The sequence below is a fragment of the Anolis sagrei genome, chromosome 3 (assembly GCF_037176765.1).
Source record: "Anolis sagrei isolate rAnoSag1 chromosome 3, rAnoSag1.mat, whole genome shotgun sequence".
NCBI classification, from domain to species: Eukaryota; Metazoa; Chordata; class Lepidosauria; order Squamata; family Dactyloidae; genus Anolis; species Anolis sagrei.
In genome coordinates, this window is record NC_090023.1 from 5,161,640 (window position 1) to 5,189,599 (window position 27,960).

General features: G+C 43.7%; 1 protein-coding gene across 1 annotated transcript; it reads right to left on the minus strand.

The window, feature by feature from the left end:
* Positions 1-715: 715 nt before the first annotated feature.
* Positions 716-27,370, minus strand: CHRDL2 (chordin like 2). The gene is made up of 11 exons (XM_060766985.2): positions 27,072-27,370; positions 21,380-21,513; positions 19,360-19,453; positions 16,312-16,457; positions 14,555-14,648; positions 13,936-13,982; positions 12,548-12,716; positions 10,083-10,277; positions 7,574-7,738; positions 4,982-5,074; positions 716-881 (listed from the first exon to the last, which is right to left on the minus strand). Exons 1-11 carry the CDS (start codon positions 27,145-27,147, stop codon positions 802-804), a joined length of 1,293 nt encoding a protein of 430 aa, XP_060622968.2. The 5' UTR covers positions 27,148-27,370; the 3' UTR covers positions 716-801.
* Positions 27,371-27,960: the final 590 nt, after the last annotated feature.

Sequence of the window (27,960 nt, forward strand, 5' to 3'; positions counted from 1 at the left end):
TCTTTTCAATCTCTGGCATCCTATGAAACTGGTTTAGTTTCACTGATAACTTTTAAACAGAGGCTGGATGGCCATCTATCGGGGGTGATTTGAATGCAATATTCCTGCTTCTTGGCAGAATGGGGTTGGACTGGATGATGGCCCAGGAGGTCTCTTCCAACTCTAGGATTCTATGATACTACGGTGCTTTTATGGAACCCTGATGTTCCATAACTTCTCCTCCAGATGCCTTGGACCACAATCCCACACTCAATTGCTGTCTGGGGATTATGGGAGTTGTGGTCCAATGCATCTGGAAGGAGCTCAGTCCACTCAGTGAAGCATTTCCTGTACTACAAACTCTTCTTCTGTTTCAGTTTGCTCCCTCCATAATCCCAGAGAAGTTGATATATCAATGGGATCAAGACCTACTTGCAGTCTTTTGGACCGTCGCCCTACCAAGGGATAACACTGCTCTCCATCTCCCTTCTTCTTCCCTTTCACTGAAGGCCATTCAAAGTCCAGCCTGTTCACTCTTGCAGCATTTGGGAAGGCAGGGAAAAAGCCAGGGGACGGTGAGCAGCCATGTTGTTGTCCTGGAGATTTTGGCAGCCATTCCTATTGTTTTTGTGTGGATTTGAGCAGTTTCCAATGAATTCAAGTGGCCATATTGCCATATTCAATCAGAATCAGTAGTTTTCCTCATGTTCTCCACAGAAGGAGCTGTCAGTCGTCTTTCCTGTAACTGCTGTGATAGTTTGGTAATGCAACTTTCCTCATATATATTAATATCAATATACTTTTTCCCCCTCTCCCCCTTTTTTACAAGTTGTTTGTTTCCTTGTCCGGACTGGCGGTCATCTGGACTTCTGGCATTTGGAGCAGGAACATGTTCCAATACGCTAAAAGAAGACGGAAGAAGAAGAAAAGAACTCATCACTTGGGTTCCAATGAAACATAGATATAGATAGATAGATAGATAGATAGATAGATAGATAGATAGATATGTATGTGTGTATGCTCTGTTCGTCTTTATTTATTTATTTTGAGGTTTTATATACCGACCCTCTCACCTTCAAAGAGGGATTCGGACCGGTTCACAACATGTGTTAACATACAAAGAATATACAATAACAACACAATGCCCCTTCATTACACGATTAAAATATCAGCACCATACACATTAAAACATTATCATCCCAGTTAAAAGAGCCAAATCGTCCGACACCATCACAATCCCATTCATCCTCCTCCTTTCATGTGGGCAAAGAATTAAATCAGTTGTCAAATGCCGTGTTCCACAACCAGGTCTTTGTTAGTTTCCTGAACGTCATGAGGGAGGGGGCAGTTCTAATCTCTAATGGCAGGGAGTTCCAAAGTCGAGGGGCCACCATCGAGAAGGCCCTGTCCCTCGTCCCCACCAGCCGTGCTTGTGCAGGCGGAGGGACCGAGAGCAGGGCCCCTCCAGACGATCTTAGTGGTCTTGATGGTTTGTAGGGGAGAATACGTTCAGAGAGGTAAACAGGGCCGGAGTCGTTTAGGGCTTTATAGGTTAACACCAGCACTTTGAATTGTGCTCGGAAGCTAATTGGCAGCCAGTGGAGTTCGAGTAACAGCGGAGTGGTGTGCTCCCTGTACCCAGCACCTGTTAGTAGTCTGGCTGCCGAGCGCTGGACTAGCTGCAGCTTCCGGGCAGTCTTCAGAGGCAACCCCACGTAGAGAGCGTTGCAGTAGTCTAAGCGGGATGTAACCAAAGCGTGTACTACCGTGGCCAAGTCAGCCTTCCCAAGGTTGAGTGATATTGTGTGTGTGTGTGTGCTCTGTTCGTCTTGAATGGCCACAAGACACCTACTAACCCAAGGAATGACCATCACTCAAAAAAAAATCAATTTTGCCATTTGGGAGTTGTAGTTGCTGGGATTTATAGTTAACATATAATCAAGGAGCATTCTGAACTCCACCAATGATGGCACTTAGGGTTTGGTTCAATTCCATCATGACCAACAGAAAACACTGGAAGGGTTTGGTCGCCACTGATCTTGAGTTTTGGAGTTGTAGTTCACCTACATCCAGAGAGCACTCTGGACTCAAACAATGATGGATCTGGGCCAAACTTGGCACGAATACTCAATATGCCAAAATACAAACACTGGTGTAGTTTGGGAGAAATAGACCTTTACATTTGGGACTTGTAGTTGCTGGGATTTATAGTTCACCTGCAATCAAAGAGCATTCTGAACCCCATCAATGATAGAATTAGGTAAACTTATTGACTCAGTATAAGCCATGGGTGGGAAATGCAGCAACTCCTGGTAAATTTCAAAATAAAAATAGATACCAATAAAATTCCATTAATTGAGGCATCAGTAGGTTCAATGTTTTTGAATATTTACATAAAACTATAATTTAAGATAAGACTGTCCAACTCTGATTAAACCATTATTCCAACCTTCTTCAATGCAAATGTGGTTGCATATCCTTCCAAGAATAATAAAGAGAGTAAAATAATAAATGTAATAATAATAATAGAGTAAAATAATGGAAATGTAATAATAACAGTACTAATTGAGTAAAATAATAAATGTAATAATAATAATAGAGTGAAATAATACATGTAATAATATGTTGTTACTACTACATTTATTTGCATATTTAAAATACATTATTTTTTTGAAAAAGTGAATCCGCATAAAGTGAGCCACGAAGCGGCGAGGGAACACTGTATACATTATTATTATTATTATTATTATTATTATTATTATTATTATTATTATTACATCCATAATAATATCAGCAGCCTGTGGGCCACTCGACTCATCTCTGTTGTTGGCCTATGTCATGTATCATGTTCTGTAGTTGAGGGTGGTTGGTGGTGGCAGGCCTAGCAATTGGTGATGAAAGGGTTAATGTAAGTCTTAGTTCTAAAGGTTTGAGTAATCTGTAAGTAAGAGCTCATGGGTGAAAGCAATTAAGGGTGGAGGTAAGCAAGAGATAGGTTGCAGCTGGGTATTTCTGGATATAAGGAGCTAGCCTTAGGACTGATCTTCGGGAGAAAGGTATTTGTCTTATTTTGGTGGTAGATGCTGCTGGTTTCCCCCCAGGTTTGTGGATTTTCGGTGTCCTGACCTGTCTCCTGAACCTTTGGAATCCTGGAACCTTGAATCTTTGGACTGGCTTTTGACTACGGTATAGACCAGGGTTCCTCAAACTTTTTAAACAGAGGGCCAGGTCACAGTCCCTCAAACTGTTGGAGGGCTGGATTATAATTTGAAAAAAAAACACGAATGAATTCCTATGCACACTGCACATATCTTATTTGTAGTGCAAAAGACACTTAAAAACAATACAATCATTAAAATGAAGAAGAATTTTAACAAATATAAACTTATTTGTATTTTTTGTGGTTGTTGTTGTTGTTGTTGTTGTTGTGTGACTTCAAGTCGTTTCAGACTTAGGTTGACCCTGAGCGAGGGCCAGGTAAATGACCTTGGAGGGTCGTATTCAGCCCCCGGTCCTTAGTTTGAGGACCCTTGGTATAGACTCATGATCCCTGGACTTTGTTTATTGTACTCTCGGCGTTTGACCACTTGACTGGATCTTTTGACTACGGCGTTATCTTGAACCTACAACAATGTTTGCTGCATTTGTTTTATATTCTGTGGCTGAGTGCAATCTTTATGTTTTATGTTTTGGACTATTAAAACAACCAGAAAGAAACGGCGAGTTTGGTTCATCTCTGCCTAAATATTGGCAGAGCCCTGGCATCGTGACACACTACATCTCCCCAAATACCGAACAAAGTCTACATTGGCTAGGGCTGCTGGAAAGTGTACTCCAACAATATCTGGAGGCCTACATGGATCCCCTGCTGTCCCTATACATTAAAAAAGCAAAGCTGTCTCTTTTATAGATTTATATTCAAACACGGGCAGGACTATAACTCAGCCGTGAGAGGTATTAAACAAACCCTGCTGGCCCTTCTGTTTTAATTCCAAAAGAAAAATCAATCTGTCGCTTGTGATTTCCGGTAACAAGATTGACACACTGCCAGGAATAGGGCAGTAACGATTGTTTTAATATTGGGAGGGATACAATCCCTGCCACTCTGACTCACTCTCCTTTCCCCAGAATCATTATTACTTTTATTATATTTATTCATACCCCACTTGTATCTCTTGAATGATTGAATGCTATTAAGGCTCCTAAATACCTTAGCAGACCACAAGCTAAACCTGAGTCTATATATTGTGATGCCACTGCAATTCTGGGCTGAATCAATACACTACTTTTCTGTTTCCCAGAATAATTTAGGATTTCAAAATGCAATCCCAACCTCATTCCTAATGTGGAAAGACAGACTGCTAATAGGGCTTCTGAACATGATCTTTTTACAAGTGGCCTCCTGCCTATCTTGATAACTGTTTCTAACCACTGTTCCAGAAAGCGAAGGGGAGGATTTCAGCAGCTAAGCAGGCCAAGTGTCTCAAGCAACTTGTTTTGACATTTTATTATATTTTAAATATTTTGTTTGTTTATATTGGCTTTGCAAACCCAATACGACTGCGCAGGCACAGGAAATACTATATGTGCAATTTCACAGTGACCATGATGAAGAAACCTGGAGTATGTCTAAACCAGGCATGGGCCAACTTGGGCCCTCCAGGTGTTTTGGACTTCAACTCCCACAATTCCTAACAGCCAGCTGTTAGGAATTGTGGGAGTTGAGGTCCAAAACACCTGGAGGGTCCAAGTTAGCCCATGCTTGCTCTACACTATAGAATGAATGCAGTTTGGCACCATTTCAGCTGATATAGGTTCCTGGGAGTTGTAGTTTAACAAGGTCTTCAGCCTTCTCTGTCAAACTACAGACCAAACTACAACTCTCAGATTCCCATAGTATTGACTCATGACAGCTCAAGTGGTGCTAAACTAATTGATTTTAACAGTGTAGATGCACCTCTGGTGGCAACTATCTCAAAAGTTCCTGTCAGATCGCCGATACCTTCGTTCGTCCTGGAAACCAGCCGGAAATTCTGGACTTCTTGTTTGAACTCCTGCTTCTTGACCTTCTTGATCTGCATCAAATGGAATATGCCTAAAAAGAGAGAGAGAGAGAAATTATAAAAATTATATAAATATTCATGCTTAAGTGAAATAATAATAATAATAATAATAATAATAATAATAATAATAATCTTTATTTATACCCCGCCACCATCTCCCCAAAGGGGACTCGGAGCAGCTTACATGAGGCCAAGCCCAACGATACATTACAGAAACATAAAAACAGAAAAATATAAACAACAAAATAACGTCACAATAAAATAAATAAACCAATCAAGTAAAATAAACTACAAAATAACATAATGGAAAATAAAATGCAGTGGGTGGAAAATGGAAAATAAAACACATTTGGAAAAGTTTCCAAATCAACACTGCATATTTATTTATTTATTTATTTATTTACAGTATTTATATTCGGCCCTTCTCACCCTGCAGGAAACTCAGGGCAGATTACAATGCACATATACATGGCAAACATTCAATGCCAATTAGGCATACAACATATATAGACAAACACAGAAGCAATTTAACATTCCAGGTTTCCGGCTTCATGAGGGTATGTTCGATTCCAGCCACAGGGGGAGCTGCTGCTTCACTGTCCACTTGTGACACCTTGATGGAATACTTCCTCATTCTTAAGCACACTGCTGGAAGGTTTTATGGCGTTGTAAATTAGCCTCTCCGCATAAAGCTGTACCTAAATTTCCTGCTTGACAGATGCAACTGTCTTTCAGGCTGCATAGGTCGACACAAGCTAGACTATTAATGGTCGGGATCTCACTCAGACCTGGGCTGGCTTCAAACTCATGATCTTTCAATCAGCAGTGACTTAATGCAGCTGGCTACTAACTAGCTGTTCCACAGCCCAGTCCCCTTAATGTAGTTTCACACTAATTCAACTGTGTCGCACACCAAGGCTGGAAGCACACCTTTGAACCCACAAACACTCCAACGTTCTTTAGCAAATAAACAGGTTATTGAATAAATGCAAGCAGAATTTAAAAAGGTGAAAAAGGCAAGTAAAATATTATGAAAGGAAGTGTAAAAACAATCCAAACCAGGAGGTAGGCAAATATAATCCACAAAAGAGAACGGAGTTGACTCTTAATTCCACAGCAAAATCCACGAATGCATAGTCCTTCAAACCCACAGAAGAAAATGTCCAAAGTCTCTTGAAAGCCAGGGGACAAGGTTGCACAGATCCCAAAATCCACAGAATAATTACACAGGGAAACAGTCACCAACAACAACTTGAACATGAGTCGTGAGCAGAGAGTTCCATGAATCTTGACATGACATACATACAAGACTTGACCAGCAACTGACATTGCGCTCACTGAAGGCCAAGCTGTGAAAGCTCTATATTTATTCAAAAAGACCTACACAAAATTTATTCCGATTCCCTTGAGAACTATCCTTCAAATTCCTCTTTTCCCTTATCCTGACAGATCTTCTGACTCCCCCTTGCAGGTGGCGATCTTGACAGATTTGACCCTTTCTATCAAAGGTTGATACCTCCTGGTTGCTCGTTAACACTTCCTTTCACTTTCTTTATCTAGCAACCCAAGCTGGTTCCCATCAGACTGTCTGGAAACCATTCTATCATGAAAACTAACAATCCCAGAGTCTTCCAACTCCCTTTGCTCTGAAGTTTGTTCTGTGCCCTCTTCTTCACTCACAATCCCCTGACAATCTACATTAAAATCCAACATGGAAATCTCTGAAGGGTCCTGCTCTGAAGGAGATTGAACATAACCATAATCCTTGTCTTGAGGCACTGCAACAACCCCAGTAGGCTGAGCTCTTACAAACTGCCACAGCTCAACGATATGGAGTCCTGGGAGCTGTAGTTTGGTGAGGCACCAACCTTCTTTGTCAGGGAAATCTAAATATCTTGTAACACTGTGGCTCCCATGCCTCCATAAGCATTGCGCCATTGTGATGGAGGCTTTAAAGCAGAGGCTGATGGCTATCTGTCGGGGGTGATTTGCAGAATGGGGTTGGACTGGATGGCCCACGAGGCCTCTTCCAACTCTAGGAGTCCCTCTCCCATATTCGGGAGATGGGGCAAGGAACTAGGTGACCTGCCCTATTTATCTAGAAGGCAGCAGCAAAAAGAGAGAGATTTATGATATTTTCTTCCTGGTGGCTCTCCCAGCTCCTTGAGCAAGAAATCTTGGAAAGACAACTCCGGACTGCCAAGCAAAAAGGAGGAGCGATGAATCTTGGATGCAGCACGGGTCTTCGGCTGCCAACTCGACGCATGCAAGAGCCTGCCTTGGCTCAGGTCTGACAGAGGAGAAGGATGGCTCAGCAGAACAAACCCAACGGATATACAGTCAGCCCTCCACGTTTGCTGAGATAGAGACATAGGGACTCCATTTAAATCCAAGAGAAAACATTTCTAGGAATCTCTAGGTTCTCTAAAACATGCAAGAGGCAAACTTGGGCCCTCCAGGTGTTTTGGACTTCATCTCCCACAATTCCTAACAGCCTACTGGTGTTTTCTCTACCTGGCAAAAGGGCTCACCTTTCACAAATTTCCAGATGTAGATTTCCACGTCTTCTGAGGACTCCCTCTCAACGGCGATCTTCCTCAGGTTCTCGTTGGGGTTTTCGGAGCTGGGCACAAACATGTAAAGAGAGACCCTGCACTTGGCTGGACCGGTTTCAGCCGTGGGCACCTCTTTGTCCTCTGCGGGAAAAGAAAACTCAGGGATGAAATAATAGCACGGTGTTGGGACTCAGCCTGTGATTGAACTTGAACCTGTAAATGTGTTTCAGTCTCCTGATGTTTCTGTGTCTGATGTGGGTAATGAGGAGGGATATCAGTCCTCTGTTGCTTCTGATGTGGAGGATGCTGGGACTGACTCTAAGATGCAAGATGGAGACACTTTGGTCAATGTGTTTCATGTAGACACTGACAGAGAGGCTTCGGTGCAAAGGGCAGATTCTCATGAGAATATTTCTATCAGGTTTACTCCCTCCACCTGTGAGCTCTCCAGATTCTAGTTTGGAAAACAGTCTGACATCTGGTAAAGTTAATGAGGAGTCAGATAAGCAGAGTCGGCGGCTGGAGATTTGCCAGAATCGACAAGAGGCCCAATGTTTACATAGATATGAAAGAATTAATCAGTTAAGGTCAAAGACTGGAGGAAAACAAATCCAGTTTTTGGGATTTAAGATTTGCCTTTAGAAAATCTTGTTAGATCAGGCATCGTTTGCAAACTAAGCACAAGTCTCAAGGAATTCCTGTTCAAGTGGTCTTGTCTTCATGGATTTTTCTAGCCTTTCAAGTTGACTAGCTGTGTTCGGTCTGTTCTTGCTTCTTGTTTGATTCCTGCCTGGATAATCATTGCCTTGGATTATATTTTCATGCTTTTTGGACATTGCTTTTGATTGCTACGTTTTATCTTGCTGCCTTTGAATGCCTTGCTGCTTTTTGGAATCTTATTTTTCTTTACAAGCATTTATTTCTACTGGCTTTTTGCTAAGTTTTAACAAAAAAAGGATTGTTCCTTCATTCAACGTGGTGTGTTTATAGTCAGAGGGGCTGTTTCCTGTTCTGGAGTGCAACACATGAGCCATATAAAATGTAATGTTCATTTGTGGGATGAACATAACTCAAAAACCACTGAACGAATTGACACCAAATTTGGACACAATACACCCATCAGACAAACAAGTGACCGTCACTCATAAAAACACAGCAGAAGAGACTTTCTTTTGAATTTTAACTGAAGATTCCGGAATGAGGCTGCGCATGCGCAGAGAGAGTACCATTAGTGCGCATTCACAGCACAGACACGTAGGGAAACCACACACACACACATATATATATACACGTAAACACACATATATACACATATACATAAATGACTGCCTAATCCAGGTCTCGTGGCTGGGCCCAGAAATGTTTAGTTCATTTACACATCCGGCATGAGGTTATTGCCACATCTGTTAAGTGAACCTAGAATCATAGAATCCTAGAGTTGGCAGAGACCTCCTGGGCCATCCAGTCCAACCCCATTCTGCCAAGAAGCAGGAAAGTTGCATTCAAAGAACCCCCAATAGCTGGCCATCCAGCCTCTGTTCAAAAGCCTCCAAAGAAGGAGCCTCCACCACAGTCCAGAGCAGGGAGCTCCACTGCTGAACAGCTCTCACAGTTAGGAAATTCTTCCTAATGTTCAGGTGGAATCTCCTTTCCTGTAGTTCCATTGCGTCCTAGTCTCCAGGGCGGCAGAAAACAAGCGTGCTCCCTCCTCCCTATGACTTCCTCTCACATACTTATACATAACTATCATGTCTCCTCTTAGCCTTCTCTTCTTAAGGCTAAACATGCCCAGGTCTTTAAGCCCCTCCTCATAGAACTTGCCAAACTACAACTGCATCCATCCTGCAGCGGAGAGTCTATCCCTGGCTTCAGGCTGGCTTGTTTACCTTCTCCCTGCCAAGAGTCGAGGAAGGAAAAGGAGTTTGGCTGGCCATGGGCTGTTTGCAGCCGCACTCCTCTCCTTTGGGTAGCGGTTTGATTGCAGAGTAATTACAAATCAGCTTTTGGGCCTGAGTGTGCTGTACTTGGTCAACATTCCTGGATGCCACCCTTGCTTGAATCTGTCTCAGGAGAGCAACACTATAAATACACTATTTCAGAGGCAACACAGCCAGTTGGCCATGATTCATGTCTCATGCAGGAGAAGTTGGCCCAAAGGTTTGTCAGTCCAGATTCACTCCTGGTTTACAGAGGTTTGAGCAAAATCACAACAATGCAAGCATAGAGGATAATATTAGTTCAAGGCACAGGCAAACTTTGGCCCTCCAGGTATTTTGGACTTCAACTCCCACAATTCCTAACTGACTGTTAGGAATTGTGGGAGTTGAAGTCCAAAACACCTGGAGGGCCGAAGTTTGCTCATGCCAAATATACTATATTTTGAAATTCAATTTCTGGATAAGGAGGACAGTCAAGCTGTATTTGTTTATAACTGGCCTGGAAGAACTCAAGGAAGACGTGACCTCTGCCATTTTCATTCCGTTACCTGGACAGACTTTGCAGCATTTTCCATCTACAGTTTCAGGTTCTTCGCAGGGGTATTTTTTGGGGCAAACAACCTTCTGGCAGTCTTGGCTCCCGTCCTGGCAGGTACACAAGATGCACGGCAGGCGCACCACGTAGCGGACCGTGGGGTGCCACACTTCCCCGTGAGAGTAAGTCTTCCCGTTGTAAACACATGCTGGAAAGAGAGCGAGAGAGAGAAATGGGATTCCCAGGTTAATATAGCAAACAAAGGATGTCCATTTTACAGTGTCATCTATATAAATAAAAAAGTAATGTTTGTTTGTGGGATTAGCATAACTCAAAAACCACAGAACGAATTGACACCAAATTTGGATGCAATGCACCTATCAGGCCAACAAGTGACCATCACTCATAAAAACACTAAAAAAATACAGTCAAAAAACCAAAAAATACATTCAAACACATGCACAAAACCACATATGTACACAAACACACATATATACAAATATACACAAATATATACAGAACTATATACACACATATATGTACACACACAAAAGACATACACAGAAAGGGGGAGGGAGGGAGGGAGGGAGGGAAGGAAGGAAGGAAGGAAGGAAGGAAGGAAGGAAGGAAGGAAGGAGAGAAGGAGAGAGAGAAAGAGGGAAAGGAGGGAAGGAGAGAAGGAAAGAAAGAAAGGAGAGGAGGAAATAAAAAGTGAAAGAGGGAAGGAAAGAGAGAAGAAATGAAAGAGAGAAAGAGGGAGAGAAGGAAGGAAGGAAAGAGACAAGGAAGGATGGAACCAAAGAGCATAGGAAGTGAGAAAAGAAACAGGTAGAGAAGGAAGAAGAAGGGGGGGGGGGAAGAGGGAAGGAAGGAAGGAGAGAAAGAAAAGAGAGACAGAGGGAGAGAAGGAGAGAAAGAAGGAAAGAAAGAAGGGTAGAGAAGGAAGGAAGAAGAAGGGAGAGAGAAATGGAAAGAAGGAGAGAAGGAAAGAAAGAAAGGTAGGAAAGAAAGAAAGGAGAGGAGGAAATAAAAAGTGAAAGAGGGAAGGAAGGAATGAAGGAACGAAAGAGAGAAAGAGGGAGGGAGGGAAGGAAGGAAAGAGACAAGGAAGGATGGAACCAAAGAGCAAAGGAAGTGAGAAAAGAAAAAGGTAGAGATGGAAGAAAGAAGAAGGGGGGAAAAAAGAGGGAAGGAAGGAAAGAGGGAAGGAAGGAAGGAAGGAAGGAAGGAGAGAAAGAGGGAGGGAAGGTTGGCCACAGCAACGTGTGGTGTGTACAGCTAGTTGTATATAATCGTACTTGAACATCCACCCATTTTGATATTCTGAGGGATCCTAGAATATTTTGGATTTTTAAAAATATATTTTTTCCAAGCCTATGGATTCAGAATCCATGCATACGAAATGCGTACTGTAGATGCTAAAGAAGACCTTAAGAAAGGCATATAACCAGTCAAAACATATTGGGAAAAACAATCATATTTTGAGATATGCCACTTGTTTTATCTGCAGATTTTACAAATCAGAACCAGAACTTGGATTCAGAATAATAAGTGTGGACAAACATTTGTTTCTGAGAGCAATTATGGTGCATTGGTTTCAGTGCTGCACCAGAACAACAAGAAACCAGGATTGGAATCCCTGCTCTGTCATAGAAATGCATTGGGAGACCTTGGGCAAGTCACACTCTCTCAGCCCCAAAGAAGATAACTGAAACCTCCTCTGTAAGAAACCTCCCCAAGAAAACCCCATGACAAGATTGCTTTGCATTGTTGTGGTAAGTCAGAATTGACTTGATGGTGTTGAATCCTGGGAGTTGTAGTCTGGTGTTGAAAGGGTTTTTGAGTGAATTTAGCAATAGCTAAAGCCTTTAGCAACAAAGGAGAAATGTACCCCTCCCTGTAGAAAAGGAACAGCACAAAGGAAAATGTTTTAAAAACAAGAGGTGACATGTAGAGGTCATACAAAGTTCAAAGTTTTGGTTCTTTGAAAAGTTGCTATATTAGCAAACTTACATAGAAAGTTGGTTTGTGGTTAAGCGCAAAGCCTGCAGGTGTGAGAAGGTACTTTCCATCAAGAGCTTGATGGGACAGGAAGAGTAAAGGTCAAAGTACTTTCCATGACAAAAATATTCTTGTTTACATGATGGTATAAAGGTTTGCAAAAAGCCAAGGAGGAGCTCGGCAGTCTGTGGATGCACTTACAAAAGTGCTGTCTGTTCACCTCATGCTGATCAGCTTGAATAAACGGTGTCTTACCTGAACCTATTGGATTCTGTGGATTTCTTCGAAAAGGGACCCCACGCCCTAAACCTGTGATCCCTTACAATGTGGCACTAGCACTCTTTGGCAGAGAAGACACAAGGCCTTGTGAAACTACAACTCCCACCATTCCATTAGCATTGAGCCATGGCAGTTAAAGTAGTGTCAAACTGCATTAATTCTACAATGCAGATGCACCCTTGGTATATGCATTATTACCCTTCTTGTGCTCCTCTTTCAGGATGATTCTAACTGTGGTGCCGCTTCTCCCTTTGGTTGTCCGGATATTCCTGGGGACCAATTCCAGCGAAGCACCTGTCGGGGGATCCACCAGGTCGAGGGACCCTTTTCTCTTGGCGCCGGTTGTGCACTGGTGCCGCGAATGCATCTGGAGAAGCAAAGAGCAAGGACCATTTAGACAAAGCATCCCGGCTAAGCATTTTAAATTCAGTTGAAACAAATAAGTCAAAAAGATCTGCTTGGAAAGTATCTAGGCATGGGCAAACTTTGGCCCTCCCTCCAGGTGTTTTGGACTTCAACTCCCACAATTCCTAACAGCCTACTGGCTGTTAGGAATTGTGGGAGTTGAAGTCCAAAACACCTGGAGGGAGGACCAAAGTTTGCCCATGCCTGATGTAGACTCATATAAATATAAGGACCAGGTTGTGGCACAGCTGGTTGGGAGTCAGCTGCATTAAAATCACTACTGACCAAAAGATCATGAGTTTGAAGCCAGCTCTGGTTGGAATAAGCTCCTGACCATTTGTCTAGCTTGCTGTCAATCTTTGCAGCCCAAAAGACAGTTGCATCTGTCTAGTAGGAAATTTAAGTACCACTTATGCGGGGAGGCTAATTTAACTAATTTACGACGCCATAAAACTCTCCGGCAGCATGGAAAAGAACGAGGAAGTACTCCATTGGTGTCACAAGTGGGCGGTGAAGTGAAAGCTCCCCTGGTGGCCAGAATTCGAAGCATACCCTCATGAAGCTTTAAAGTTAGAATAGCCTCTGTGTGTCTGTCTATATATGTCATCATCATCATCATCATCATCATCATTTAATAACTTATTAATCGCCCTCCATCCGAGAATGCTACACACAAAAATTAAAAATTAACAGAGATCTAATGCTCTAGTAAAAAGCCAGGTCTTAAGTGCGAGAGTAAAAGGCCCTAAGTCACGCATGGCTCTCATGTAGGGTGGCAAGGAATTCCACAAGGCAGGGGCAGAAACAGAAAAAGCCCATCTGCGCTTGGTCCTTTCCAAGTGCACTTCTCTAGGACCCGGTATATGGAGTAAGTCACATTGGGCTGGTCGTGTCTACGGTGGTGTGTCTACGGCATTGTGGTGTGTCTATGGCATTGAATGTTTGCCACTTATATGTGCATTGTGTGAGTCCCCTGCGGGGTGAGAAGGTCAGAATATAAATACTGTAAATAAATAAATAAGTCAGTTCAAGTAAGGCATAATAATAATAATAATAATAATAATAATAATAATAATAATATCTGCTCAGGACAAGTGCTGGTGATCCAAAATAGTTTTTTTTCTTCAAAATAGATGATTTTAAAAAAGAATACTGGCTTTGAATATCGAAATATCACGTACAACACCTCTGAATGTGGGCTCTTCTATCAACCTCTCGCGGGGCGTATCTGTAGAAGAAAAAAGTATATAGATTTAGACAATCTCCTAATAGGCTTAAATGTTGTTCTGTCTAAAGTGTTGACTATTGCTGCATCACACTTATTTATTCAAAATATTCCTCTCTGCCTTGAATGATACTCCAGGGTAAGTTGTTTTATGGGAGAGTTAAAGGACTGGGATTTGGTTTTTAGGAATCTCAGAACACATCTACACTGTAGAATTATTGAAACCCTATAAAACAAAAAATAAATAATTGGAAAACCTGAAATTAACCCAATTCCTCTATTATAGTTTTTTTAAAAATTCTAGAAATGCAGCTAATCAGAACTCAGAGAGGTTGCCTTGGGTCAGAACATCATCCTTTCCTCCAATACTCAGCATCATCAGCTAACATTCCTGTAGTGTGCCTTCAAATTGTTTCTAACTTCAACCTGTCAATACTGGGCTAGATATACACCAAGGGTCTTTGGGCTTCCTAGTTTCCTGTTGTAGATGAGAACTTTTTTTGTATTCTCTGCCTATTACAATGTTCCTGGGGATGGCGATGGAGATTGTGGAAGCGTCTTCCTTCCCGTCTTACCTCTGCACGCTTGACAGCAGGAGTCTGGGAGGGTCTGTGGAGAGGCACACGGCAGCTCTGGACAGGTCACCAAACCGCAGTAGATCTGGCCCTCCTGAGAGAAGAGAAGAGGTCCTCAATGTATGTGTGTATATATACACACACACTCTCTCTCACACACACACACACATAAATACACACACACACACATACACACACACACACATACATACATATATACATTGAGGACCTCTTCATTCATATATATACCGTATATTCCAGCATATAAGACGACTGGGCGTATAAGACAACCCCCAAATTTTTCAGTTAAAATATAGAGTTTGGGATATACTCGCCGTATAAGACTACCCCTCTTCCAACACACACCAAATAATTTTTTTTAAAAGCATCAGATTTGATTTCAATATGGTAATTTTCCTATTACTGTCCCTCCTTCTCTGCCTCTCAGATCTCGCACATGCGCACCTGCAGTCTTCAGGAGCAAGATCTGAGAGGCAGAGGAGGAGGTACGGTAATAGGATACAAGGGCGGGCCAGAGATGTGTTTGCCTGGGCCCAGAGCCACTCTATCTCTTTTTTCCATACCCCAGGCACCCTGGACACCTGCAGCTTGCTCCGCCCTTCACTTACGCCTTCTTGGTGAGGCACCCCTTCACCTCACTATCGGGACTGCATTAAGTCCATGAATCCTGATGAATAGATTTTCTTCTACCGTACTTGTATAGTGTCGCCAGGCTCGTAGCCAGGATTTTGTTTCGGGGGGGGGGGGGGGGGGCTAAGTTTGGTTCGGGGGGGTGAGTTTGGTTCGGGGGGGGCTGAGTCTGAGTGAAAGAGGGTCTACCCTAGCAAACCTTTTGTATTGTTGCCCCAATACCCCCATGCATATGGGATCTATTGAGCATGGTGATCAGATCATGATATGAATAAACATAACAGTTTAAATAATGTACCAGTAAGGTCTTCTCGCAGACCACCATGAGAATTTGGGGGGGGGGTAAAGCCCCCCAAGCCCCCTCCCCCCCGGCTACATGCCTGAGTGTCGCCCTTCATGCTTTCATACAGTCGCTGCATACGGCAGGGACGCAGACACTGCCATTTTTGAGCTCCCCCCACAATATGCAGCAACCACAGATTCTCTAATCCGGATTGGAAGTTTCAGCACCTGCTCTATAGACGACTCCTGACTTTTGAGAAGATTTTCTTGGGTTAAAAAGTAGTCTTATCAACTTCGTTAATGAATGGCAACCAATGATTCAACACCTTAATGTAAAGTTAAATTAAAAATGTATATAGAGGATCCTATAAGACTGTAGACAAGGAAGAAGTGGATGTAAAGTAAGAATCTATGATATCTTTTTATGTAATATTTAGATAGTAGACTATGACCCCTTAATAGAAATATATTTATGAGATAAAGGATTATAGAACATTAATAGATAGAAAGTATTGCACTATATGCAACAAACACTTGCAAATGTATGTTTACTTAAATAAAATAAAAAAAATGTTTTTTAAAAAAGTACTCTTATATGCCAGAATATATGGAAGAGGTTCTCAATGTATGTGTGTGTATGTTTGTGTATGTATGTGTGAAGAGGTATATACATACAGGTATATACATATGAAGATGTCCTCAATGTATTTATGTGTCTGTTTGTATGTTAGGAATTGTGGGAGTTGAAGTCCAAAACACCTGGAAGAGGTCCAAAGTTTGCCCATGCTTGGCATAGGAGAATCCCTGGCAGTTTGTGTACTTACCGAGCAGCTGCACTGGGTGCACTGGTTTGGTAGCCTGGAAGGGAAGAGTTCGCTGTTGGTGAAAATCTCGCCATGTCGGTATGTTGTGCCGTTGTACCGGCAGGAGGAATTGACGGGCAGCTGGAATCCGGAGGGCGCCTGAACCTCTGTAACAGAAAAATAATGCCAGGCTAAAGTAGTTATTATTGGAAATAGCAACCTTCTACAAGCCTCCTATACTAGTTATTTGTTATGTATATAATTGCTTACTATACTCCATGTATATTTTGATATGCAGTTTTCCCTTAACTCTATGTTGTCTGAGGTTGTGGGAGGGGCTGCAGACCATGTGACCAGATCGGTGACTATTCAGACTGAGACTCCAGTTTAGAAATCAGCCTTGCATCAGAAGCAGTACAGTACAGTTTAGATGTCAGTTGTGTCAGTTTAGATGTCAGTTGTGTCAAAGCTGTGCAGGTTCACAGCTTGGGAGTAATCCTGGACTCGTTGCTGAGCCTGGAACCCCAGGTCTCGGCGGTGACTGGGAAAGCTTTTGCACAGTTAAAACTTGTGTGCCAGCTGCGCCCATACCTTGGGAAGTCTAACTTGGCCATGGTGGTCCACACTCTGGTTACATCCTGTATAGATTACTGCAACGCTCTCTATGTGGGATTGCCTTTGAAGACTGCCTGAAAGCTGCAATTAGTCCAATGCTCGCCAGCCAGGCTACTAACGGGAGCGGGGTACAGGGAGCATACAACTCCTCTGTTGCGCCAGCTCCACTGGCTGCCAATTAGCTTCCAAGCACGATTCAAAGTGCTGGTTTTAACCTACAAAACCCTATATGGTTCTGGCCCAGTTTACCTGTCTGAACGTATTCTCCCCTGTGAACCATCAAGAGTATTAAGATCATCAGGAGAGGCCTTGCTCTCGGTCCCGCCACCTTCGCAGGTGCGTCTGGTGGGAATGAGAGACAGGGTCTTTTCTGTGGTGGCTCCTTGGCTATGGAAGTCCCTCCTGAATGAAATTAGATCTGCCCCCTCCCTCCTGACCTTTAGGAAGCTAGTGAAAAACTTGGCTGTGGAACGAAGCTTTTGCGGAATGATGTCTGAGACCGGCAATTGACCACAATACATGGACTGAGTTGGACATGATTTTATCTTGGCGAACGGCTGTTATGTAATTTATCCTATATGTATTGGTTAATTTTAACGTTGATTTATGATATTTTAGATTTTAGTGTTAGCATTGAAGCTTTGCTGTCAGCCGGTCTGAGTCCCTCTGTGGAGGTATAAAAGTTTTGAATGAATAAATAAATATGCTCAGTGTGTAGTCAGTCTGTATTTCTTCAATGTTCAGTAATGTATTAGACTGAAGAGAGGGTTAGTCTGTCTGCAACAAAGAAGAGACTAAAACAGAATGCTTTAGGGAATTTACTGTTTAAACCAGGGATCCTCAAACTAAGGCCTGGGGGCCAGATACGGCCCTCGAAGGTCATTTACCCGGCCCTCGCTCAGAGTCAACCTAAGTCTGAAATGGCTTGAAAGCACACAACAACAACAATCCTATCCAACAACAACAATCCTAGCCAAAAGCAGGCCCACATTTCCCATTGAAATACTAATAAGTTTATATCTATTAAAATTATTCTTTATTTTAATTATTGTATTGTTTTAAAGCACTACAAATAAGATATGTGCAGTGTGCATAGGAATTCACTCATATATTTCTTTTCAAATCATAATCTGACCTCACAACCTCTGAGGATGCTTGCCATAGATGCAGGTGAAACATCAGGAGAGAATGCCTCTAGAACAGTGTTTCTCAACCTGGGGGTCGGGACCCCTGAGGGGGTCGCAAGGGGGTGTCAGATGGGTCACCAAAGACCACCAGAAAGCACAGTATTTTCTGATGGTCATGGGGATTCTGTGTGGGAAGTTTGAGCCAATTCTATCGTTGGTGGAGTTCAGAATGTTCTTGGATTGTAATGAACTATAAATCCCAGCAACTACAACTCCCAAATGTCAAGATCTATTTTCCCCAGACTCCACCAATGTTCACATTTGGGCATATTGAGTATTTGTGCCAAGTTTGGTCCAGATCCACCATTGCATGAGTCCACAGTGCTCTCTGGATATAGGTGAACTACAACTCCCAAACTCAAGGTCAATACCCATCAAACCCTTCCAGTGTTTTCCATTGGTCATGGGAGCCAAGTTTGGTTCAAATCCATCGCTGGTGGAGTTCAGAATGCTCTTTGATTATAAGTGAACTACAAATCCCAGCAACTACAACTCCCAAATTACAAAATCAGTCCTCCCCCAACCCCACTAGCATTCACATTTGGGTGTATTGGGTATTTGTGCCCAGTTTGGTCCAGTGAATGAAAATGCATCCTGCATATCAGATATTTACATTATGATTTATAACAGTAGTAAAATGACTGTTATGAAGTAGCAACGAAAACAATATTATGGTTGGGGGTCACCACCACATGAGGGACTGTATTAAGGGGTCACGGCATTAGGAAGGTGGAGAACCACTGCTCTAGAACATGGCCATACAGCCCGAAAAAACCTACAACAACCCATAATCTGGCTCTCCAATAGTTTGAGGGACTCTGACCTGACCCTCTGATTAAAAAGTTTGAAGACCCCTGGTTTAAACTCTCACCCAATAAGAAATGTACTTGCGTGCTATATATATGAAAGACTGGTTTGCACATACTATATCTATATATATTAAGAGGCTGAAATTCTATGGTCATATACTTTTTTGAATCTTTTAATGCACATGTGCATTCACAACTGTCAATCAGTGTAAGTCAGGTGTCATGATGATACCCTGAGTCACATCGTTTCCCCTGCACACCTTACAAGCCAAGCACACACTGTTACTTGAACTGATGCTGATTTCTTGTTGTTGATGGCTTTGATGGATTTTTGTTATTTCGTCTACACTATTGCAAGATGTCCTGGTATGGGAAGAGGTGCATAGAGGTGACCCCTATACTGGGCGATATCAACTCGAGAGATGCCATTAGGTATGAGAAAGCGAACATCCCCTTACCTGGGCATTTTGGGCAACAATGGCGAGGGTCTCTGATGGGGTTTTGACACTGAAGAGCTGGGCACTGGATCTGGTAGCAGCTCACACTGGTGTCCTGCCAAAAAACAAAGGATTAGCCTAGCCTAGGTATTTATTTGTCGTGTCAGAACAACCAGTCAAATTATATTACATTTCTAACAGAGCAAAGCAAACAAGCAGATTACAAAATTTGTGAGTATGAGAGTTGATTAAATGTCCTTTGAGCAGTATCTGGCCACTTGGAGTGCCTCTGGTGTTGCTGCAAGAAGGTCCTCCATGGTGCATCATGTGGCAGGGCTCAGGGTGCATTGCAGCAGGTGGTCAGTGGTTTGCTCCTCTCCACACTCGCATGTCGAGGATTCCACTTTGTAGCCCCATTTCTGAAGGTTGGCTCTGCATCTCGTGGTGCCAGAGCGCAGTCTGTTCAGTGCCTTCCAGGTCGCCCAGTCCTCTGTGTGCCCAGGGGGGAGTCTCTCATTGGGTATCAGCCACTGGTTGAGGTACTGGGTTTGGGCCTGCCACTTTTGGACTCTCGCTTGCTGAGGTGTTCCAGTGAGTGTCTCTGTAGATCTTAGAAAACTATTTCTAGATCAGCCTAGGTTAGTCACTGGGAAAATTAATTTCCAGCTGACATCAGGCTCAAACTTGTATGGTCAGCCCCACACATTTGCTGGGTTAGGGACACAGAACCTTCCCAAAAGGGGAAAATGGCAAATAATAAAATTCTTGGGTTTTTTTTAACCTAAGAAAACACCTCTGTAGGAATGCCTAGTTTCACCAGTATAACTCTATGGTCAGTTTTTACTGGATCATACTGGAAGACTTGGAAGTTCTTAAAGTGTGTCTCTGTATGAATCTCTGGATCAGGGGTCCCAAAAATAAGGAAGGAAATTCGGGAGAAAAGGTGAACGTGGAAGGAGGACAGAGAAACAGGAATGTTTCAAAAGTGGGATGACAGAGGATTAACCAAGATGGTTCCAGATAAATTAGGAAGCATAGAGGGTATGAATGACTTGTAGCTATCCTCACACCCTAACCGTTATCATGTATTCTATGATGTCTGAAGAGGGTGATGATGACGGTATCCTTGAAATCTTCTGGGATTTTCTCTGTCACTCACACTTTTTCTATGAGCTGGTGGAATTGTTGTGTCAGCTTAGGTCCTCTCTCTTTAAAGATTTCATCAGGGATCCCATCAGGTCCGCTGGCTTTGTTATTTTTTTGTTGGCTGATGGAATTGCTGACTTCTTCCAAACTAGGCAGTGCTGCAAGCTCATCCCTGGTTTGTTGTTGCAGGATTTGTGAGAGAACCTCTTCGGCCACATTGGAGCTGCGGTTCAGGAGGCTTTGGTAGTGTTCTTTGCAACGTAGTACAATTGATTTTTTGTCCTTCAGAAGTTTGGTTCCATCTGATGAGCGTAGATGCTGTATGCTGTGGTTTCTTGGTCCATAGATGACCTTTGTGGCTTTGAAAAATCCCTGAGCATCATGGGTATCTGCCAGGTGTTGGATTTCTTCAGCCTTCTTTGTCCACCAGATGTTCTCGAGTACTCTTGTCCTTCTTTGGACCTCATCTTTTGCACTGGCGTAGATCTGAAAACACTGGCCACCAAGAAGGAAGGGGAACACATACAGTCCGAAGTTGAATTGTGGTTCCCAGAAAGAGAAAATTCAGTTTTTGAAGATATAAAAATATATATCCTTAAGTTGCCTAAATCTGCACCATATGCCTTCTCTGAAGCATGGGAGCATATTTTGCAATTTTAGTACAAAAGATACACTTTTTTTAGTCAGGAAGTGACTTTAAAGTTCCACTGGGCCGTTTTAGAACCAAAACAGGGGAAATGCCTCCATGCATGGAAAGAGGGCAAAGGGGATTCTGTCAAGACGTTGCCTTTCCAAATTCTCCTGGTAGGACAATGAACCTCCCGCCCCCAAGTTGTCCACTTCCAACATTAGACCTTCATCCACCAAACAGTCCAAGTAAATTCTTGCAAGATACCTGGGAGCAGGTGCATCGGAGGCAGTACATCACCCCTTGGGGCTCCAGGTACGGGTGCCAGCTCTCCCCTGCTTTGTACTTCCTGCCATGAAATGGACAAAAGCCATCCGGACCACCTGGTCCTGGACCTGAACCTGAAAATCAAAAATTTTAAATTTTGATTTGATTCATATTTTAAAGAAACATCAACACTGACAAAGAACCAACAAGAAATACTGTTTACCCACAAGCATAAAGAAATTACACTTATTAGAAACCAACACTTTCTCATTACTTTATTTTCCAGATCACCAGACTGGGCCACAGCAACACCTGGCAGGGGACCGCTAGTAGTGTATAAATCTATGAATCTATCCAGAAAGTGGATGTAAAGCAGAGCGAAGGGTGATCCCTGGCACTACAATGACTGGGAAGAAAGGAAGAAGAAGAGCCTTTTCAGGTTGCAACAATAAATCGATGCATCCTTGCAAATCGCAGCAAGCCGTTGCTCCTCTTGCAAAGCAGAGATTTGCATAGTTTCTTCCTTTCAGATAGAGATACCTGGGAGTTACCCTGGACCGTGCTCTGACCTACAAGAAGCATTGCCTGAATATCAAGCAAAAAGTGGGCACTAGAAACAATATCATACGAAAGCTGACTGGCACAACTTGGGAATCACAACCAGACACAGTGAAGACATCTGCCCTTGTGCTATGCTACTCTGCTGCTGAGTATGCATGCCCAGTGTGGAACACATCTCACCACGCTAAAACAGTGGATGTGGCTCTTAATGAGACATGCCGCATCATTACGTGGTGTCTGCGCCCTATACCATTGGAGAAACTACACTGTCTAGCCACCTGACATCCGCCGGGAAGTAGCAGCCAATAGTGAAAGGACCAAGGGAGTGACATCTCCAGCTCATCCCTTGTTTGGGTATCAGCCAGCACGCCAACGCCTTAAATCAAGAAATAGTTTTCTAAGATCTACAGAGACATTCACAGGAACACCTCAGCAAGCGAGAGTCCAAAACTGGCAGGCTCAAACCCAGAACCATAATCCATGGCTGATACCAAATGAGAGACTCCCCCCTGGGCACACAGAAGACTGGGCGACTTGGAAGGCGCCGAACAGACTGCGCTCTGGCACCACGAGATGCAGAGCCAACCTTTAGAAATGGGGCTACAAAGTGGAATCCACGGCATGTGATTGCGGAGAAGAGCAAACCACTGACCACCTGCTGCAATGCACCCTGAGCCTTGCCATATGCACAAGGGAGGACCTCCTTGCAGCAACACCAGAAGCACTCCAAGTGGCCAGATACTGCTCAAAGGACATTTAATCAACTACCAAGCTTGCAAACTTTGTGTTTTGTTTGTTTGTTTGTTTTGTTTGTTAAAAAATGCAGTACAACTGTTCGGTTTGCTCCTGACATGATAAATAAATAAATAAATAGCATAGAGATGAGGCCACCAAAGCAGGAGAACATTCCTCTTGTCTCCAGCCAGGAGATGATCCGTGAAAACTGGAGACTCGGAGCCTGGCCCTGAGAGCCGGCAACCCTATTCCTTACCCTCTTGAGACAAAAGTGAGAAAACAAACTGCATATGCCAACATCAATGGTCCCATTGTTGATGGCAGCCAAACGGCCAAACATTTTAAAAAGAACCTGCCACGTGGGGGTCACCACAAGAGTCTGCTATTAAAAGTGAGAGGGAGACAGCCTGTGGATATCGTCTGATCACTGTGGGGATGGTTTCTGTGAACAAGACATTCGTTCACTCACGCCGATTCCAGACAGACAGACCTAAAGAGCCACTTCTACGAAACCAGAAGCTGTGAGACATCTAGAGACTGTATACATCTGTACACAGCTGGAAAAAAACGCCATGCCCGGGGGGTAGGAGGCACGCTTTCTAAAACAACACGACACTCCATTCCCTGTTTTGCAAATGAGTCATGTCTTTGGGTAATTTTCACTCAGCATGCAAATCTTTCAGCAATGCGATCTGTCCCGCTTGGCATGATGCAGCACTCTGAATCACCCCAGTGCTCCTTCCTTGCCTCTAACTAATCATTTATCTGTGCCAAGCTGGTTTACACCACTGAGACCCTGATACACTTCCAGACCTAAAACTGAAAAACCAGGATTCCCTCTACAAAGTTGCATGCTGCTCTTAAGAGGACCAGTATTTGAACTGATATGGCTCAGATATGTGGATGACACTTTCACCATTTGGAGCCATGGAGAAGAAGGACTCAACAGGTTCCTGGACCATCTTAACAGCATCCACCCAAACATCCAGTTCACCATGGAAAAAGAAAAGGAAGGAAGACTGCCTTTTCTAGATGTCCTAGTCATCCGCAAACCAGATCAACAATTGGGTCACACCGTCTACTGAAAACCCCCACACACAGATAGATAGATTTATTTATTTATTTATTTATTTACTACATTTGTAGACCGCCCTTCTCAGCCCTAGGGCGACTCACGGCGGTGTACAACATATAAAACCAGGTACAATTTCAACAAAGCAATTACATAACAACAATAAACAACAACACTATCAATAATACATTTATACTACAGCATTCGCCACGTCTCATTGTTGAATCACAATCCGAATCTCATTGTCCATGTTCCATTCTAATCGTCATTGCCAATTGTTGCAGCACTTACACAAACGCTTTCTCAAAGAGCCACGTCTTTAGTTTCTTGCGGAATGTCATGAGGGAGGGCGCTACTCTGATGTCCACAGGGAGGGTGTTCCACAGCCGGAGGGCCACCACCGAGAAGGCCCTATCCCTAGTCCCCGCCAGGCGTATCTACAGAAAAACTCCAACCATCACCCAAGTCAAAAAAGAAGCCCCATTAAAGCCTTGGCAGACCGTGCAAAAAGAATCTGCGAAGCCCACCTCCTCCAAGGTGAACTGAACCACCTCAACTGGGCTCTCCAAGCCAATGGAGACTCCACCTCAGACATCAGAAGAACTGCAAGACAACCGAGAAGAAGCCACAAGAGTCAAGACCAAGATCCACCCAGAGGAAAAGTGTTCTTGCCAGACATCAAGGGAACCACTGACCACAGAGGGAAGCTGAGGAGGAAACACAACAGACAAACTATCTCCAGACCCAAAAGAAAATCCAACAAATGCTCTGTTCAGCAAAGGACAAGAGGGATCCTCTCACCTCTGCAGGAGTCTACCGTGTACCATGCAGCTGTGGACAAGAAGTCTCCATAGGGACCACCAAACGCAGCAGCATTGCCCAGACACGAATCAAGGAACATGGAAGGCACTGCAGATGACTTCAACCAGAGAAGTCAGCCATAGCAGAGCACCTGAGGAACCAACCCGGACACAGCATATTATTTGAGAACACAGAAATGCTGGACCACTCTCACAACCACCATGTCAGGCTACACAGAGAAGCCACTGAAATCCACAAGAAGCATGTGGACAATTTAAACAGAAAGGAGGAAACCATGAAAATGAACAAAAACTGGCTACCAGCATTATAAAAAACTCTAAAATTATAACAGCAAAACAACACCCACACAGGGAAACTCCAGAGAGGAAACAATCAGGGAAAGCTAATAACCTCTCAACAAAAAGATTCCCCAGGCAGTAACAAGCAACAACAAAAAACTGTCAGGCCATCAAATGCTAATCAAGGTGGCCAGTTGAAAACAGTCACACTTAGCTCCAGCAGACAAGAGTTTTTTCTTCCACCCTGGACATTCCACAGATCTATCAACCCAATATTGTTGTTGTTCATTCGTTCAATTGTCTCAGACTCTTCGTGACCTCATGGACCAGCCCAATATATAAATATATATAAATATAAATTCCAACAGACCTCACAACCTGAGGATACCTGCCATAGATACAGGTGAAACTACAGGAGAGAATGCCTCATGGCTACAACAACCCAGTGATTCCAGCCATGAAAGCCTTCGACAATGTGTTTCCCCCTGACATTGTCCAGTCATGTCTGACTCTCGTTGTTAGTGTTCATTTCCATTTCTAAGCTGAAAAGCAGGCATTGTCCATAGACACCTCCAAAGTCATGTGGCTAGCAGGACTGCATGGAGCACCCTTACCTTCCTGCTGGAGCGGTACCTATTGATCTATTCACATATGCTTGAAAAAAAAATGTAGTGTGTGTTTCATGACCAACAGTGCTGCAGAATTTGAAGAGGCATGAATGGAGGGCAAAAGAGAGAAACGTGCCAAGAGGAAGGTGCGTCAAGCCAACCCCGACCGGGACCGCCTTCCACCTGGGAGAAGATGCAGATCAAGAATAGGGCTTCATAGTCACCTATGGACCCACCTCCAGGATACTACATTGGAGGACAATCATCCTTGGACAGAAGCTCTCCGAAGCTCTAGGTGCTCTTACTGCCTATTACAGGGAAAACCAGCTGATCCCTAACCCATCTAAAACACAAACATGTGCCTTTCACCTTCAGAACAGACAAGCATCCCGAGTTCTGAGGATGACCTGGGAAGGAATCCCAATGGAGCCTTGCAGCGCACCCAAATCCCTGGGAGTCACTCTGGACCGTGCTCTGACCTACAAGAAGCACTGCCTGAACATCAAGCAAAAAGTGGGTGCTAGAAACAATATCATACGAAAGCTGACTGGCACAACCTGGGGATCACAACCAGACACAGTGAAGACATCTGCCCTTGCGCTGTGCTACTCTGCTGCTGAATACGTATGCCCAGTATGAAACACATCTCACTACCCTAAAACAGTGACTGTGGCTCTTAATGAGACATGCCGCATTATCACAGGGTGTCTGCGCCCTACACCACTGGAGAAATTACACTGCTTAGCTGGTATTGCACCACCTGACATCCACCGGGAAGTAGCAGCCAATAGTGAAAGGACCAAGGCAGAGACATCTCCAGCTCATCCCCTGTTTGGGCATCAGCCAGCACGCCAACGACTTAAATCAAGAAATAGTTTTCTAAGATCTACAGAGACACTTGCTGGAACACCTCAGCAAGCGAGAGTCCAAAAGTGGCAGGCTCAAACCCAGAACCTCAACCAATGGCTGATACCAAATGAGAGACTCCCCCCTGGGCACACAGAAGACTGGGCGACTTGGAAGGCACTGACTTGGTTGGCACCACGAGATGCAGAGCCAACCTTCAGAAATGGGGCTACAAAGTGGAATCCACAACATGCCAGTGTGGAGAGGAGCCAACCACTGACCACCTGCAGCAATGCAACCTGAGCCCTGCCACATTCACAAGGGAGGACCTTCTTGCGGCAACACCAGAGGCACTCCAAGTGGCCAGATACTGGTCAAAGGACATTTAATCAACTACCAAACTCACAAATTTTGTATTTTGTCTGTTTGTTTGCTTTGTTCTTTTAGAAATGTAATATAATTGGCTGGTTGCCCTGACACGACAAAAAAAATAAATCCTTGGACTACGAGTAAAGTAAGATGCTTAACAAACTACAGCTCCCAGGATTCCATAGCATTGTGTCATGGCAGTGAAAGTAGAGCTAAATGGTAATACTTCCACAATGTAGATGCACCCAAATAGTAAACATAAATAAAATGAAATTCCCATTTGAGAACGTCATAAAGGGAAGTCCCAGGCTTTCCTCCACCTAGAGATTCCATCCTTCCCATTCGTTCGTTCGTTCATTCATTCTCTCTCCTTGGCAGCTTTCTATTCTGGTGTTACTTACTGGCATCATTTCCCAAAGTACAATAAAGGAGCAAGCATCCCAGGCCAAAAATCATCTCTCGGACATCTGGGCTCATTTCTTCTGAGACAGAGACAGAGAGAAGGCAGGAAAAGAAAAAACACCTCCGTAGATGTATATCCAAATATTTTCCTGACTCTTTGGAGACTTTCCAAGCGCCAGGATGTCTTAAGAAAGCGGTGCCCGTCTGCAGCAGCAGCGCCTGGCTTATGCGCCCATCTGAGAGAGCACAGACAGCTCTGGCGCATCAGCTCTGCAGAGACGCCTCCTGTACGGAAAGCAAGGAAGAAAGAGATGTCAATTTTGGACAAGTTGAAAAAAATATTCTGCCTTTTAAGTTCTTCCTTCTCTGCCCCCTCCCTGCCAAGTTTTCTTAAGCAAAGCAGCAGGAGGACCTGAAAGACGGGGAAACTTTAACCCACGCTTTCCCTAGCCCTGGCTTTCCCCCTCTTCTTCCTCCAAGGTCTGGAGAAGACATTTAGAGGTAAGAGGCCACTTTCTTCTAGGCTTGCTCAGACCCGGAGTCAACCATGGCAGAAAGGAGTGAATGCCCTTGCCTGTAGAATGAAGGCAGCCTGAGCCCACCTTAGCTGCCATGGCTCAATGCTATGACAATCTGGGAGTTGTGGTTTGGGGAGGCATCAGCACTTTGAACTACACTTTGAACAGGGATCTCCTGGTCATTCTCTGCATCAATATAACTGACCGAACCATTGCCATCTTGAAACTCATCTTGCAACTCATTGATATCACTCCCCACATCCAAAGCACCCTGATCCTGAAACACAATCACAGGCTGAGCTCCAACACTACGTGGTTCAGTGGTCCAAGGTTTGGCTTAAACAGGGTCAATTGCCCATTTGGTGATCAT

What these genes read in the sequence shown, in the direction of transcription:
- CHRDL2 (XM_060766985.2), bottom strand. Translation starts at nt 27,147, where the DNA reads ATGAGCCCAGATGTCCGAGAGATGATTTTTGGCCTGGGATGCTTGCTC. An exon ending in TCCGATGCACCTGCTCCCAG is followed by an intron (nt 19,454 to 21,379) that starts GTATCTTGCAAG and finishes GTTTTTTGGCAG; the next exon opens with GACACCAGTGTGAGCTGCTA. An exon ending in AGCCCACATTCAGAGGTGTT is followed by an intron (nt 12,717 to 13,935) that starts GTACGTGATATT and finishes TTGCTTCTCCAG; the next exon opens with ATGCATTCGCGGCACCAGTG.